This window comes from Cherax quadricarinatus, chromosome 51 (genome assembly GCF_038502225.1).
Source record: "Cherax quadricarinatus isolate ZL_2023a chromosome 51, ASM3850222v1, whole genome shotgun sequence".
Taxonomy (NCBI): domain Eukaryota; kingdom Metazoa; phylum Arthropoda; class Malacostraca; order Decapoda; family Parastacidae; genus Cherax; species Cherax quadricarinatus.
The window spans coordinates 186980-205479 of NC_091342.1; the positions used below are offsets into that span (position 1 = coordinate 186980).

General features: G+C 39.7%; 1 protein-coding gene across 15 annotated transcripts in view; it reads right to left on the reverse strand.

Annotated features, from left to right (window-relative positions):
* The window catches only part of LOC128694611 (nucleolar protein dao-5), a 541519-nt gene that overhangs the window by 176851 nt on the left and 346168 nt on the right, over nt 1-18500 (reverse strand). For all 15 annotated transcript variants that reach the window (XR_011393390.1, XR_011393389.1, XR_011393388.1 and 12 more), the window contains 2 exons: nt 7329-7448; nt 4856-5050 (listed from right to left, as the gene is read on the reverse strand). Coding sequence is in view for 12 of the 15 variants with exons in the window: in XM_070095641.1 (XP_069951742.1) it covers nt 4856-5050; nt 7329-7448 (315 nt within the window). In the remaining 3 variants the exon portion in view is untranslated. The remainder of the gene's footprint in view (nt 1-4855; nt 5051-7328; nt 7449-18500) is intronic.

Sequence of the window (18500 nt, forward strand, 5' to 3'; positions counted from 1 at the left end):
TGTTTTTAGTGATTGCACCTGCAAAATAAGTCACCATGGGCCCCAAGAAAGCTTCTAGTGCCAACCCTACAGCAAAAAAGGTGAGAATTACTATGGATATGAAGAAAGAGATCATTGCTAAGTATGAAAGTGGAGTGCGTGTCTCCGAGCTGGCCAGGTCGTACACAAAACCCCAATCAACCATCGCTACTATTGTGGCCAAGAAAACGGCAATCAAGGAAGCTGTTCTTGCCAAAGGTGCAACTATGTTTTCGAAACTGAGATCGCAAGTGATAGAAGATGTTGAGATACTGTTATTGGTGTAGATAAACGAAAAACAGATAGCAGGAGATAGCATCTCTCAAGCGATCATATGTGAAAAGGCTAGGAAGTTGCATAACGATTTAATTAGAAAAATGCCTGCAACTAGTGGTGATGTGAGTGAATTTAAGGCCAGCAAAGGTTGGTTTGAGAGATTTAAGAATCGTAGTGGCATAGTGTGACAAGGCATGGTGAGGCTGCCAGTTTGGACCAAAAAGCAGCTGAAAAATATGTGCAGGAATTCAAGGAGTACATAGACAGTGAAGAATTGAAACCTGAACAAGTGTTTAATTGTGATGAAACAGGCCTGTTTTGGAAGAAAATGACAAGCAGGACCTACATTACTCAGGAGGAAAAGGTACTCCCAGGATGGGAGGTACAGGCCTCTATGGACAGATATGTTGTGCGACAGAGGTCCAGTGACTCTCAAGCTGGTCCTAGTGGCATTAAAAAAGAAGGGAAGTAACCCTGGAAAAATTCTTGACACCTCAAATCCTAATGGAAGGGGATTCCTCTTCTAAACACTAACACCATCCACACTCTCCCCTCCTCCCACCCCATCAATCATCACCAGATCTTCAATAAAGGAAAGTGTCATGTAATTGTACATGTCTTCTTCAGTTTGTGTGTATTAAAATTAATATTTCATGTGGTAATTTTTTTTTTTCAATACTTTGGGGTGTCAGGAACGGATTAATTTGATTTCCACTATTTCTTATGGGGAAAATTAACTCGACTAACGATAATTTCGACTAACGATGAGCTCTCAGGAACGGATTAATATTGTTGGTTGAGGGTCCACTGTAATTGTATAAAAAATATCAGCGCATTCGTGAATGTATATTAGACCCACAAGTTGATGTGCATTGGACGCATGATGTGATTCATTTACTCTTGAACATAAGCGAAAATCAAACATTTCTGCTACTTTGAGCGCAATTTCAAGTTATTTTCAGTCCTAACACCAATTAAAATCAACTTTATTTCTGTAATATATTTTCCATTCTGTGAAACGAGACCAAGAAACTGAGAATACAACCACAAAAACCACATGAAAATAAACCACAAATTTGCTGTTTTAAACCAAAAACGTGGTCACAGTTTTTTCTCATTATGTACTGCATGCTACAGGATTTTTTTTTTTGTGGTGCACACTTACCGCATCGATCCATTCTCTCACCTGTAGGCCCAAATTTACCACTAACAGTTTATCTGAGTGAGTTGAGTTCATTGCATAGTACTACAGCACAGCCAGTGAACTCAAAGGCATAGTACTACTTTAGCAGTCAGCGAAGGGTTCAAATATTCTTAGGTTTCGTGTGAAAATTGAGATACGATTAAAACCTATTTTGACACACAGTGGAAGGTTTGTACGGTGGTATACAGCATTCATCATTAAAGTATGCCAGATGGAAGGCACCCAACATACTTTAATGGCCAAAGTAATATCCTAACCTGGTAGGTTTTTTGGCAAGACAAAAAGTTATGCTGGCCTGGCAACTCACAGTTCAAATTCAAATTTCACCAATCAACTCAGAAATTTATAAGGACACTGGCTGCTAACATGGTGGATGCATTTGTGTCCATGGTTTCCCTGCACCATTTCCTCAAGAGGTCTGAGTTTGGCAGAAATTTTTAGTTACTGATGAATTAATGTGAGAAAAGTCCCTGACAGAACAGACAATTGCACAGATCATTGGACTACACAAGGCAAGCTATCAAAAGGAGGAAGCAGTAGAAGCTATCAATGTGTGTGAGATTTCAGCGAGGACCTGGCTGCATCAGTTCCTTCAGAATGGTGTTCATGACATGCCCACATGAAAAGCACACCCAGGGAAGTCTAGAAAAAACATCCCCACCACTAACATTAACTGCAATGACATATCAAGAATTCCTCTGTGATCATTTGCCCGAACTTTCAGTGTGTGTTTCAATGATTTTTTATGCAAGACAGTGTGCCTTTCCACACCTCAAAATCTGTTGTTCATTGGCTTTATGACTGTGAGGTACCCTTCTTCAATGACTGACCAAGAAATTCCCCAGACTTGAGCCCATTGAGAACCTCTGATCCGTTATAAAGAGAGAGCTCTACCAGGGGAAAGTTATCAGCCCACTCCTACAGATCCCATGCCACATATAAACTAAATAATGTAGATCTTAATATTACTAATTGCAAAAAGGATTTGGGAGTTCTGGTTAGCAGTAATCTAAAACCAAGACAACAGTGCATAAGTGTTCGCAATAAAGCGAAACAGAATCCTTGGCTTCGTATCAAGGAGCATAAATAACAGGAGTCCTCAGGTTGTTCTTCAACTCTATATATCTTAGGTTAGGCCTCGGTTAGATTATGCTGCACATTTCTGGTCACCGTATTACATAATGGATATAAATGCACTGGAAAACGCACAAAGGAGGATAACAATATTGATCCCATGTATCAGAAATCTTCCCTATGAGGACAGACTGAGGACCCTGAATCTGCACTCTCTACAAAGGTGTAGAATTAGGGGGGATATGATTGAGGTGTAAATGAAAAACAGGAATAAATAAAGGGAATGTAAATAGCATGTTAAAAATATTCAGATTTAGGAAGGATATAGGAAAGCACTGGTTTGGTAATAGATGAGTGGGTGTGGATGGGTGTGAGTTTGACCTCACTAGCATGTGCTAATAGGTCTGATGCAATGCTCCTTCCTTAAGTGGATGTGGCCTGATCTGACTAGGTGGGTCACTGGTTTAAGCCGGGAGGTAACTTGGACCTGCCTCACATGGGCCAGTAGGCCTGCTGCAGTGTTCCTTCTTTCTTATGTTCTTATGTAGATAGTTGAAAGATGTTCTAAGAAGCAAGGAAGACCTATTTTGTGGTCACAGTTTTAAATGGGGTACCAGCATACTTTAATGACAAGCACTGTATACCATATGTTGGTAAAATAATAAATGTTCGGTAAAAGGACACATATGAAAGTATGTGGCAATGTTTCACTCTCAAGGAGCTTTATCTAATGTTATGGCTCTCCAGGAGCTTTCTCCTGAAGAGCAAAATGTTGCCACAATAAAATGTCCCATTAGTTGCACGTGTCTGTCCTCTTACCTAATTGGTAATTCTACTAATATTACAAAATTATAAACGCAATTTAAAACAAGTTACCATCACAACCAAAATTTAAAAGTTATACGTTATTATCTTCTGAAGTAATAATTACAGACAATGATAATGAGGGGCATTTAACAGCATTAATATATTCACAGAGAAACACTAAATATTGAAGGATTAAACTGTATTTGAGGATTATTTTAATTAACACTCTGGCCATCTCCCACTGAGGCAGGGTGACCCCAAAAAAACATACACTTTCACCATCATTCATACTATCACTGTCTTTGGAGAGGCATGCAGACACAACAGCTTAGATGTCACTCTAAAGAGCAAATATCCCAAACCCCTCCTTTAAAGTGCAGGCATTGTACCTCCCATTTCTAGGGCTCAAGTCCGGCTAACCAGTTCCCCTGAACCCCTTCACAAAATATTACACTGCTCACACTCCAACAGCTCGTCAAGTCCCATAAACCATTTGTCTCCACTCCTATCTAACATGCTCACACATGCCTGCTGTATGTCCAAGCCCCTTGTACACAAAACCTCTTTTACCCCCTCCCTCCATCCTTTCATAGGACGACCACTATCCCTCCTTCCATCCACTACAGATTTATACACTCTCCAAGTCATCCTGTTTTCCTCCATTCTCTCTAAATGACAAAACTACATCAATAACCCCTCCTTAGCCCTTTGAATAATACTTTTAGTAACTCCACCTCCTCCTAATCTCCACACTACAAATTCTCTACATAATATTTATGACACACATTGCTCTTAGACATCTCTACAACCTCCAGCCTCCTCCTTGCTGCAGCATTCACAACCCATTCTTCACACCCATATAAGAGTGCTGGTAGCACTATACTTTTGTATATTCCCTTCTTTGCCTCCATGGATAACATTTTTTTCTCCACAAACTCATCAATGCACTACTCACCTTTTTTCCTTCATCAATTCTATGGTTAACCTCATCCTTCATAAACCCATCTGCTGACAAATCTACTCCCAAATATCTGAACACATTCACTTCTTCCATACACCCTCCCTCCAATGTGATATCCAATTTTTCTTTACCTAACTCGTTTGATACCCTCATCACCTTACTTTTATTTACGTTCACTTTCAACTTTCTTTCTTTACACGCCCTCCCAAACTCGTCCACTAACCTTTGCAACTTCTCTTCAGAATCTCCCATAAACGGTATCATCAGCAAACAGTAACTGTGACAACTCCCATTTTGTATTTGATTCCCCATAATTTAATCCCACCCCTCTCCCCAACACCCTAGCATTTACTTCTTTTATAACTCCATCCATAAATATGTTAAACAACCATGGTGACATTACACACCCCTGTCTAAGGCCTACTTTTACTGGAAAGTAACCACAGGATACAGTGTATTTTAATGAAAACACAGAAAGAAATCAACATTTTTTATAAGCTCTCTACTAATAATACCTTAAATTTGTCAGGTTCTGGAGTAGGTGTCCACAAGTCATGTGTGGGAGCATTTCCTTGGGGTGTAATCACATCAACCTCACTCTCTGTTCCAGAAACACCAAATACACGGTCAATGTTGTTCCTTGCTTGCTCCACCTCAGGAGATGAGGAATCCTTCTCAATTGTGTAGGTTCCAGCTTCACTCACATCATCCTGTGAGTTTGACATTTTATAAACTAAAATAATTATTACATAATTAAAGTATATGTAGGTAGTAGGTTGGTAGACAGCAACCGCCCAGGGAGGTACTACTGTCCTGCCAAGTGAGTGTAAAACGGAAACCTGTAATTGTTTTGCATGATGGTAGGTTTGCTGGTGTCTATTTTCTGTCTCATAAACATGCAAGATTTCAGGTATGTCTTGCTACTTCTACTTACACTTAGGTCATACTACACATACATATACGTACAAGCATATATATACACACACCCCTCTGGGTTTTCTTCTATTTTCTTTCTAGTTCTTGTTCTTGTTTATTTCCTCTTATCTCCATGGGGAAGTGGAACAATTCTTCCTCCGTAAGCCATGCGTGTTGTAAGAGGCAACTAAAATGCTGGGAGCAAGGGCCTAGTAACCCCTTCTCCTGTATACATTACTATAGTTAAAAAGATAAACTTTTGTTTTTCTTTTAGGGCCACCCTGCTTCAGTGGGATATGGCCAGTTTGTTGAAAGAAAGAATTAAAGTATCTACAGTTGAATCTCAAATTTACTGGCTTCTTAAGTGGTCCAAAGATTTGACTTTCTCCTGAAAGGCAACCCGCAAATTTGTTTCTCTAACTGTATGTTAATTGGCAACCCTCGAATAAATTCAATTACTCAATATTTTCACTGCTGGGCCACTCATCAATACATCTGATTATACATCTTATTACTGACAAACAAATACTTTCAGTTATCTAATGGTTCTACTCATGAAAAACCCATGAAAAATGTAATTATCCCCCTTTTCTACTACTGGGCAATGCATGAATAGATTTTATCACAAGGATTTTCATGCAGAATAAGTTTTTTAAATTCTGAATTTCTTTTTCCCTTTGGGAAGGGATGAGGGATGATGGAATGATAAGGGTAAAAAAAAAAAAAGTAGAGAAACTTTTTTTTTTTTTTCCAGATTTTGGTTATATGCTAAGTGGGAGAGTTGTTGGGAGGACAAGTGTGGGGAAGGAGAGGCACAGGAGGAAGCTAATGCTCACAGGATTGTAACAGGTTACAATCACATGAAATTTACTGTTTTTTTATTAAGCAAAATTGGATACATCAGCACTGTCCTGTTACCTTATGACAGTTACACAGAGGGAACAAAGCAATGTTTGCCCTGACATATCCCATCATGCAGGAGGGGGTTCATACTTCTTCTTTCAATAAACCAGCTGTATCCCACCAAGGCAGGATGGCCCAAAAAGAAAAACAAAAGTTTCTCTTCATAACTTTAGTAATGTATACAGGAGAAAGGGTTACTAGCCCCTTGCTCCAAGAATTTTAGTCACCTCTTATGACACGCATGGCTTATGGAGGAAGAATTCTGTTCCACTTCCCCATGGAGATAACAGGAAATAAATAACAACAAAAACTAGCAAGAAAATAGAAGAAAACCCAGAGGGGTGGATATATATATGCTTGTACATGTATGTGTAGTGTGACCTAAGTGTAAGTAGAAGTAGCAAGACATACCTGAAACCTTGCATGTTTATGAGACAGAAAAAAGACACCAGCACTCCTACCATCATGTAAAACAATTACAGGTTTCCATTTTACACTCGCTTGGCAGGACGGTAGTACCTTCCTGGGCAGTTGCTGTCTATCAACCTACTACATAGGGGAGTTCATACAAAGTGGTGAAATCTGTCAGCAGGAGCTGAAAGACTTCAGTAAGGTAATGAGGATATCATCAAATATTCCAGTAGGGGTTCATCAATTACAGGACTTTCATAGGTTTTGTCCCAGCATATCTGGAGTTACTATCACTTGGGAATTACCATCTCCCATGATAACCTATTCCATACATGAGAGAAATAGAAGTTTTGAAGATATCTCCATCATCCTAGAGTGAGGGCAAAGAGAAATTATGCACAGGAGGCAGAGAAAAGAGAGGTGAGGGCAGTAATATGTAGATAATAATAAAGTATAACTAATTACATATACATGTATATACCAGCAAATAAATTATGCAGATATACAATAACTCTGAATTATTCACAACTTCAAATTTGTGACAGCAAAAGAAATGCAACCTATGTGAATCTAGGGGTTCAAGTGTATATAATATACATGAAATAAAAATTAAGCATTCATGAAATTTAAAACTGATGAACAGTAACTCTACCAATATTGTCACAATAGTCAAGTTACTTTGATTTTCAATACCATTACAAAGGCATTTTAACAAATGAACAAATACAAATATGCAAATATAAACGATTTAGTATTAACCTTTTCCTCTTTGCCTCCTTCATGTTCTTTATCTTGCTTAACCTGGTAAGTGTGGGAGCTGCCTAGGCTGGTGGCACTGTTGCTCTCTTTCCGACTCTCAGCAGTCATTTTAGTGTCTATCTGTATAGAAATAGAAGAACATTTATACTCTCTCCTATTTTTTTTTATTAAAGATTCTTTAATGGGATGCTGACCAATGATTCCAACATAAAAATGCAAAATAAATGTAAAAGCAGTTGATCCCCAAATAATGTTAATTCATTCCTGAAAATCAATTACAAGTCAAATGCTGGGTAATCGAAAGCTATCTTCCCACAAGAAATAACATTAAATATATTAATACGTAACTGACCTCTAACTTTTTTGTATCTAGTAATTCCAGTTATTTCTTTTCCGAAGAATTTTTACCCAATATTTTACATTCTACTGTCCTGCCAAAGGAGTGTAAGACAGAAACCTGTATTTGTTTCACATGATGGTAAAAGTGCTGATGTCTTTTTTTCTGTCTCATAAGCACACAAGATATACCGGCAACTTTCAGCAGCTCTGTGATTCTTCACCTTCGCTTGTATAGGGAGCATCTCTCTTTCATTTTAGTTTAGATCTTCTCCTTTTCTCTTAAAGGAATATGCCTTGAGCATAACTCAACTGCTACAGAGTTAATTCTTTCTAAGCAGCACTGTATGTTTTTGTTATTGAAGTTGAATTTGGTGAAGGCACCCTCATGATCAATCACATTTTGCTGGTCTGGGGTCCAGTACATACATGTCTGTACCTCTATTATGTTGTGTTCTGAGTGTACTGTCTTTGACACAGTTATATTTCATATCATAGTTATTATTGAACATAAGGTCAAGTGCATCTTCCAGTTATGTTGGCTCCACTATTTGCTGGTTTGAAGTGAATTTGTTGCAAGGATTTAATAGCTCATGTGTGTGTGAATTTTCATCTATGCTGCCTCCAGGGGTTATCTCTGCTAAAACATTATTTGCTACATTCCTCCATTTTAGGTGTCTTAAGTTGAAATCCCCCAGCAGCAAGATATGTGGGGGCAGGAGCTGGAAGATTTTCCAGACAGTGGTCAAATTTCAAAAGCTGTTCCTGGAATGTTGGGAAGCTGCATTTGGAGGCTTGTATACAACCGCAATAACAAGGTTATGGTTCTTGATCTTTACTGCCAAAACTTCAACTACATCATTTGAGGTGGTTAGTAGTTCCAAGCATATAACTGACTCTGTGACACACACACACTGTGACATACTTTGTGATGTATAGGCCAACCCCTTCCCTTATGCCTGTTCACTCTTCCACATCTGTATAGGTTATAGCCCGGGATCCATATTTCATTGTCAAGGTGATCCTTTATGTGGGTCTCTGTGAAAGCTGCAAACATTGCATTTGACTCTGTGAGCAGCCCACTGATGAAAGGTATTTTGTCGCTCATTACTGTATATCTGCAAAGATGAATGTTGGTGTATTGATGGTATGCAGGGGGCTTTGTTGGCTGGCACTAATATCTGTTGCTTTGGAGTGGAGGCCACTAACTGTGCCTCCCAACTCAAGAGGTGATTTGAGTTGGTGTACAATTTCTGTCATTTCTTGCCAGCTTTATTTTTCTTCCTGGCTCTAAAAAACCTCCATCTCTGGAGTGGTTGTAGCTTCCCTGGTTTTTCCATGGTCTGGGAGATCTGTATCCTCTTGTCCCCTTAGGTGGTGTGCCTGACAATACAGGTTGTAGCATTGTCTTTCCTGGACTGAAGAGTGACACATTTCAGGGTGAAAATATTACAGGAAGAGTTGCATTTTCTGGGATGGTTAAGGTTGCATGTCCCACCTGATTTCCAGACATTCCATGCCTGCAGCTACCCAAGGCACAGAATTTGCAGAGGTTTGATTTCTGTTTGCCATGGTTCTTTGTGGCTTCATTCCCTAATGGTGAATTTTTTCTGACTCCCTGCTATCTTCAATACCCATACTAACAATCCTACCTCCACCAGCTTTTACTGGTAGTGTATTTACACTATTTCTCAGAGCATCATCCCTTTGTTTGCCATCTCCAGTAGTATTACTATTTTGTAACTTTGGAGTTTGCATATCTCTGTCTATGCCTGTTTCCCCAGCACCAGGACCCCTGTCCCCCACTGGTGTACTGGCTTTCATTTCTGTATTCTTACAGGTACTGTCCTACTGGACAGCACCAAAACCAGTGGTGAAAGCATCTTCTGGCCAAATCCTCTTATTTTCCCTAACTGTTATACAAGACTGTCAAGTTTTCTAAGAAGGCTGTTTTGATGTTTCTGTCTTTTAGAACAGATGTAATTTTTTTCCCCACAGTTGGCTAATGTTGGGGTAGATCCAAAAACATTTTCTTGATCTAATATCCTTAGTGGGCGAGTGCTGAATGTTTACACATGATGCATGGGACCATTTTCCACAGACATTGCATGCAATCCAAGCAGAAGCCTACTTGCAACTGTGTGTGCAGACTACACAGATTTTCAGGTTGTAGTTTTTGCTGGTAATACTGTAGTTCTGTATATTCTTCAAGTGTCTGATATATACTTTTATAGATTATTTATATACTATTTTAGATTATTTATAGTTTCATGTCTCATACATCAAACTATACTCCTATAGTGGACCTCTCCTATTCAAACTAGTATATATCTTATATATGTATACTTTTGATATACTATATACTTTTGATTTATGTGGTTTCTGTGTCCCACTAAACTGGTACACACAGCAGATCTCCTTGGCAGCTAATCAATATACATGTATATCTTCTTTCAACAAACCAGCTGTATCCCACCAAGGCAGGGTGACCCAAAAAGAAAAATGAAAGTTTCTCTTTTTAAATTTAGTAATGTATACAGAAGAAGGTGTTACTAGATCAGTATACAGTAGGGTTACATTTATATGGCAAGTTATTTTCCAGGCTACTGCCGGAAAGCAGACCGGCAGAAAGTAGAATGCCATTTTTTCCAATTATGTATGCATATAAATGCCAACAAGTTTACACTAATACATATTAAGTTAGCAATAGAACTAGGCATTAAAAAACAATAAAAAGTAAAATACACATACAGTACACTCAATATTTACCTCAAAATATTTGTAGTCTTAATGTAGGGTAAAAGGTGAGTAGTATTTACTGTAAGAAATCAGGTGTTGTAGCCCTCCTGGCCACCCCACCCACACATAATATACTACGACAATGCTTAAAGCTCCCTAGAGTGATATAATGCATATACAGTACACTCATTACTTACCTTAAAATATTTGTAGTCTTAACCCTTTCAGGGTCGAGAGGCCCTCTCCCAAATTTGTTCTCGGCCGAAAAATTTTCAGAAAAAAAAAAAAAAATTTTCTTATGAAAAGATAGAGAATCTTTTCCCGATCATAATGACACCAAAAGTATGAAATTTGATGGAAAACTTACAGAATTATGCTCTTGCAAAGTTAGCGGTCTCGACGATGTTTACGCATCAGCAATTTCGCCCACTTTGAGCCCTATTTTCAGCATATTCCAGTGTACTAGTCGACAAAAATCATAACTATTTCATTAGAACTTCATTTTTTCTATTGAATGAGTACAAGAAACCACCCATTTTCCGATTTAAACTATCCAGTAAAGTGGTCAGAAATTAGCAATTTTGCAAATTTCACACAAATTTCAAAAGATGCCAATTTCCAAACAGGGCCCAGAATAAACAAGACAGACATTCCTAGCACTAAAATAACATTTCCTCTGTTCATTAGTCACGTCCCCAGGCCCCTCTTACATTTCTTTTGCTTTCCAATTTGAATTTTTATTCTCGCAAAAAATAAAAGATTTACTGTTATGCAGATTACTGCATTAGTGTAGATATGATATCAATAATATCAGCGCACTTGTGAAAGAATATTAGACTCACCAGTTGACGTGTATTGGATGCGTGGCATGAACTTTGGCAAAAATCAAATATTTCTGCTACTTTGAGCTCAATTTCAAGGTACTTTTCATTGTGAAACCAATCAAAATCATATAAATTTCTGTAACATGTCTTCCATTCTATAAAATGAGACCAGGAAAGCCAGAATACAACCATAAATACCATACGAAAATACAGTGCAAAGTTGCTGTTTTAAAGCAAAAACAAAAAGTTTTTTTTTTCTCATTACACACTGTGTGCTGCAGAATTTTTTTTATGCTGTGTACACTGACCATGTAAACCCATTCTTTCATATGTAGGCCTACCAGCTTTCTCTCATTAGATCTGAAGGTACTAGAATTTAGGCGTACTAGTACGTCAAAAACCCTGGTGCGTAAGCTGTACTAGTACGTCGGAAATCCTGAAAGGGTTAATGATCTCAATGTAGGGTGAAAGGTGAAAAGTATTTATTTGTAGAAAGTCATGTGGGAGGTAGGGTTGGGTAGCCCGCCTGGCCACCCAACCCACTATGTAAACAAATGGACATTTTTTTTTTTTTTTTTATCACACTGGCCGATTCCCACCAAGGCAGGGTGGCCTGAAAAAGAAAAACTTTCACCATCATTCACTCCCTCACTGTCTTGCCAGAAGGGTGCTTTACACTACAGTTTTTAAACTGCAACATTAACACCCCTCCTTCAGAGTGCAGGCACTGTACTTCCCATCTCCAGGACTCAAGTCCGGCCTGCCGGTTTCCCTGAACCCCTTCATAAATGTTACTTTGCTCACACTCCAACAGCACGTCAAGTATTAAAAACCATTCGTCTCCATTCACTCCTATCAAACACGCTCACGCACGCCTGCTGGAAGTCCAAGCACCTCGCACACAAAACCTCCTTTACCCCCTACCTCCAACCTTTCCTAGGCCGACCCCTACCCCGCCTTCCTTCGACTACAGACTGATACACTCTTGAAGTCATTCTGTTTCGCTCCATTCTCTCTACATGTCCGAACCACCTCAACAACCCTTCCTCAGCCCTCTGGACAACAGTTTTGGTAATCCCGCACCTCCTCCTAACTTCCAAACTACGAATTCTCTGCATTATATTCACACCACACATTGCCCTCAGACATGACATCTCCACTGCCTCCAGCCTTCTCCTCGCTGCAACATTCATCACCCATGCTTCACACCCATATAAGAGTGTTGGTAAAACTATACTCTCATACATTCCCCTCTTTGCCTCCAAGGACAAAGTTCTTTGTCTCCACAGACTCCTAAGTGCACCACTCACCCTTTTCCCCTCATCAATTCTATGATTCACCTCATCCTTCATTGACCCATCCGCTGACACGTCCACTCCCAAATATCTGAATACATTCACCTCCTCCATACTCTCTCCCTCCAATCTGATATCCAATCTTTCATCACCTAATATTTTTGTTATCCTCATAACCTTACTCTTTCCTGTATTCACTTTTAATTTTCTTCTTTTGCACACCCTACCAAATTCATCCACCAATCTCTGCAACTTCTCTTCAGAATCTCCCAAGAGCACAGTGTCATCAGCAAAGAGCAATTGTGACAACTCCCACTTTATGTGTGATTCTTTATCTTTTAACTCCACGCCTCTTGTCAAGACCCTCCCATTTACTTCTCTTACAACCCCATCTATAAATATATTAAACAACCACGGTGACATCACACATCCTTGTCTAAGGCCTACTTTTACTGGGAAATAATTTCCCTCTTTCCTATGTACTCTAACTTGAGCCTCACTATCCTCGTAAAAACTCTTCACTGCTTTCAGTAACCTACCTCCTACACCATACACATGCAACATCTGCCACATTGCCCCCCTATCCACCCTGTCATACGCCTTTTCCAAATCCATAAATGCCACAAAGACCTCTTTAGCCTTATCTAAATACTGTTCACTTATATGTTTCACTGTAAACACCTGGTCCACACATCCCCTACCTTTCCTAAAGCCTCCTTGTTCATCTGCTATCCTATTCTCCGTCTTACTTTTAATTCTTTCAATAATAACTCTACCATACACTTTACCAGGTATACTCAACAGACTTATCCCCCTATAATTTTTGCACTCTCTTTTGTCCCCTTTGCCTTTATACAAAGGAACTATGCATGCTCTCTGCCAATCCCTAGGTACCTTACCCTCTTCCATACATTTATGAAATGCGCAAAACAACCACTCTGAAAGAATAGAGAAATTCCAAGCGCTTTCGTGACTACTCACATTATCAAGGAACTATGATAATGTGAGTAGTCACGAAAGCGCTTGGAATTTCTCTATTCTTTCAGAGTGGTTGTTATGCATATTTTGAAATCACCTGTTTACTGTGATCTTATTGCACATTTATGAAATAATTGCACCAACCACTCCAAAACTATATCCCCACCTGCTTTTAACATTTCTATCTTTATCCCATCAATCCCGGCTGCCTTACCCCCTTTCATTTTACCTACTGCCTCACGAACTTCCCCCACACTCACAACTGGCTCTTCCTCACTCCTACAAGATGTTATTCCTCCTTGCCCTATACACGAAATCACAGCTTCCCTATCTTCATCAACATTTAACAATTCCTCAAAATATTCCCTCCATCTTCCCAATACCTCTAACTCTCCTCTCCTATTTTTAACTGACAAATCCATTTGTTCTCTAGGCTTCCTTAACTTGTTAATCTCACTCCAAAACTTTTTCTTATTTTCAACAGAATTTGTTGATAACATCTCACCCACTCTCTCATTTGCTCTCTTTTTACATTGCTTCACCACTCTCTTTTTCTCCATATACTCTTCCCTCCTTGCATCACTTCTACTTTGTAAAAACTTCTCATATGCTAACTTTTTCTCCCTTACTACTCTCTTTACATCATCATTCCACCAATCGCTCCTCTTCCCTCCCGCACCCACTTTCCTGTAACCACAAACTTCTGCTGAACACTCTAACACTACATTTTTTAAACCTACCCCATACCTCTTCGACCCCATTGCCTATGCTCTCATTAGCCCATCTATCCTCCAATAGCTGTTTATATCTTTCCCTAACTGCCTCTTTTAGTTTATCCCTTTCAGGGTCCAAGGCCCAAATCTGGAGTCACGCACCAGTGTCCAAGAATTTTCAAAAAAAAAATTTGTTATTTTTTCTTATGAAATCGTAGAGAATCTTTTTGTGAAGGTAATAAAACAAAAAGTACGAAATTTGGTGGAAAATTGACGAAATTATGCTCTCGCGAATTTTGATGTGTCAGCGATATTTACGAATCGGCGATTTTGCCGACTTTGACTCCCATTTTAGGCCAATTACATTATTCCAATCAACCAAATTCTTAGCTATTTCACTAGTATTACTTCTATTCTATCGATTGAGCACAAGAAATCGCCAAGTCAACTGTTTCAACTACAAAATAAAGTGATCGGAAATTGTTAATTTGGCCAATTTAACACAAAGTTCAAAATATTCCAATTTCAAAATAGGGTCCAGAATGAACAATGTAGGCATTCCTGGCACTAAACTAACATTTCCTCTGTTCATTAGTTATGTTTTGAGGCTTTACAAGTAAATTCCATTTTGATTTTTTATTCACATAATGAATTTTTATTCACACCAAAAAATAGAAGATTTACTGTTATGCAATACTGTAATAATTGTATAAATATCATCACCATATTTGTGAATGTATATTAGACCCACCAGCTGACGTGTATTAGACGTGTGAGGTCGTTTGTTTACTCTTGAATATCGGCAAAAATTTAACATTTCTGCTACTTTGAGCTCAGTTTCAAGCCATTTCCAGTGCTAAAACCAATCAAAATCATCTCTATTTCTGTAATATGTCTTCCATTCTATCAAATGCGACCAAGAAATCGCAAATACAACTATAAAAAACATACGAAAAAACACTGCAAAGTTGCTGTTTTAATCGAAAAATCATGATTTCATTTTTTTCTCTCATTATACACAGTGTGCTGCAGGATCTGTTTTATGTGGTGCACACATACCACATAGATGTATTCTCTCATATCTAGGCCCAAATGTACCACTCACAGTTTATCAGAGTGAGCTGAGCTCATGGCGTAGATCTACCTGGAGTTTGCCTGGAGAGAGTTTCGGGGGTCAACGCCCCCGCGGCCCGGTCTGTGACCAGGCCTCCTGGTGGATCAGCCCCTGATCAACCAGGCTGTTGCTGCTGGCTGCACGCAAACCAACGTACGAGCCACAGCCCGGCTAATCAGGAACTGACTTTAGGTGCTTGTCCAGTGCCAGCTTGAAGACTGCCAGGGGTCTGTTGGTAATTCCCCTTATGTGTGCTGGGAGGCAGTTGAACAGTCTCGGGCCCCTGACACTTATTGTATGGTCTCTTAACGTGCTAGTGACACCCCTGCTTTTCATTGGGGGGATGGTGCATCGTCTGCCAAGTCTTTTGCTTTCGTAGTGAGTGATTTTCGTGTGCAAGTTCGGTACTAGTCCCTCTAGGATTTTCCAGGTGTATATAATCATGTATCTCTCCCTCCTGCGTTCCAGGGAATACAGGTTTAGAAACCTCAAGCGCTCCCAGTAATTGAGGTGTTTTATCTCCGTTATGCGCGCCGTGAAAGTTCTCTGTACATTTTCTAGGTCGGCAATTTCACCTGCCTTGAAAGGTGCTGTTAGAGTGCAGCAATATTCCAGCCTAGATAGAACAAGTGACCTGAAGAGTGTCATCATGGGCTTGGCCTCCCTAGTTTTGAAGGTTCTCATTATCCATCCTGTCATTTTTCTAGCAGATGCGATTGATACAATGTTATGGTCCTTGAAGGTGAGATCCTCCGACATAATCACTCCCAGGTCTTTGACGTTGGTGTTTCGCTCTATTTTGTGGCCAGAATTTGTTTTGTACTCTGATGAAGATTTAATTTCCTCATGTTTACCATATCTGAGTAATTGAAATTTCTCATCGTTGAACTTCATACTGTTTTCCGCAGCCCACTGAAAGATTTGGTTGATGTCCGCCTGGAGCCTTGCAGTGTCTGCAATGGAAGACACTGTCATGCAGATTCGGGTGTCATCTGCAAAGGAAGACACGGTGCTGTGGCTGACATCCTTGTCTATGTCGGATATGAGGATGAGGAACAAGATGGGAGCTAGTACTGTGCCTTGTGGAACAGAGCTTTTCACCATAGCTGCCTCGGACTTTACTCTGTTGACGACTACTCTCTGTGTTCTGTTAGTGAGGAAATTATAGATCCATCGACCGACTTTTCCTGTTATTCCTTTAGCACGCATTTTGTGCGCTATTACGCCATGGTCACACTTGTCGAAGGCTTTTGCAAAGTCTGTATATATTACATCTGCATTCTTTTTGTCTTCTAGTGCATTTAGGACCTTGTCGTAGTGATCCAATAGTTGAGACAGACAGGAGCGACCTGTTCTAAACCCATGTTGCCCTGGGTTGTGTAACTGATGGATTTCTAGATGGGTGGTGATCTTGCTTCTTAGGACCCTTTCAAAGATTTTTATGATATGGGATGTTAGTGCTATTGGTCTGTAGTTCTTTGCTATTGCTTTACTGCCCCCTTTGTGGAATGGGGCTATGTCTGTTGTTTTTAGTAACTGAGGGACGACCCCTGTGTCCATGCTCCCTCTCCATAGGATGGAAAAGGCTCGTGATAGGGGCTTCTTGCAGTTCTTGATGAACACAGAGTTCCATGAGTCTGGCCCTGGGGCAGAGTGCATGGGCATGTCATTTATCGCCTGTTCGAAGTCATTTGGCGTCAGGATAACATCGGATAGGCTTGTGTTAATCAAATTTTGTGGCTCTCTCATAAAAAATTCATTTTGATCTTCGACTCTCAGTCTGGTTAGCGGCTTGCTAAAAACTGAGTCATATTGGGACTTGAGTAGCTCACTCATTTCCTTGCTGTCATCTGTGTAGGACCCATCTTGTTTAAGTAGGGGCCCAATACTGGACGTTGTTCTCGATTTTGATTTGGCATAGGAGAAGAAATACTTTGGGTTTCTTTCGATTTTATTTATGGCTTTTAGTTCTTCCCGCGATTCCTGACTCCTAAAGGGTTATAAACCTTCACCTCTCTCTTCCCTGATGCTTCTATTCTCCTTGTATCCCATCTACCTTTTACTCTCAGTGTAGCTACAACTAGAAAGTGATCTGATATATCTGTGGCCCCTCTATAAACATGTACATCCTGAAGTCTACTCAACAGTCTTTTATCTACCAATACATAATCCAACAAACTACTGTCATTTCGCCCTACATCATATCTTGTATACTTATTTATCCTCTTTTTCTTAAAATATGTATTACCTATAACTAAACCCCTTTCTATACAAAGTTCAATCAAAGAACTCCCATTATCATTTACACCTGGCACCCCAAACTTACCTACCACACCCTCTCTAAAAGTTTCTCCTACTTTAGCATTCAGGTCCCCTACCACAATTACTCTCTCATTTGGTTCAAAGGCTCCTATACATTCACTTAACATCTCCCAAAATCTCTCTCTCTCCTCTGCATTCCTCTCTTCTCCAGGTGCATACACGCTAATTATGACCCACTTCTCGCATCCAACCTTTACTTTAATCCACATAATTCTTGCATTTACACATTCATATTCTCTTTTCTCCTTCCATAACTGATCATTCAACATTACTGCTACCCCTTCCTTTGCTCTAACTCTCTCAGATACTCCAGATTTAATCCCATTTATTTCCCCCCACTGAAACTCCCCTACCCCCTTCAGCTTTGTTTCGCTTAGGGCCAGGACATCCAACTTCTTTTCATTCATAACATCAGCAATCATCTGTTTCTTGTCATCCGCGCTACATCCACGCACATTCAAGCATCCCAGTTTTATAAAGTTTTTCTTCTTCTCTTTTTTAGTAAATGTCTACAGGAGAAGGGGTTACTAGCCCATTGCTCCCGGCATTTTAGTTGCCTCATACGACACGCATGGCTTATGGAGGAAAGATTCTTTTCCACTTCCCCATGGACAATAGAAGAAATAAAGAAGAACAAGAGCTATGTAGAAAAGGAGAAAAACCTAGATGTTTTATTTATTATCACACTGGCCGATTCCCACCAAGGCAGGGTGGCCCGAAAAAGAAAAACTTTCACCATCATTCACTCCATCACTGTCTTGCCAGAAGGGTGCTTTACACTACAGTTTTTAAACTGCAACATTAACACCCCTCCTTCAGAGTGCAGGCACTGTACTTCCCATCTCCAGGAC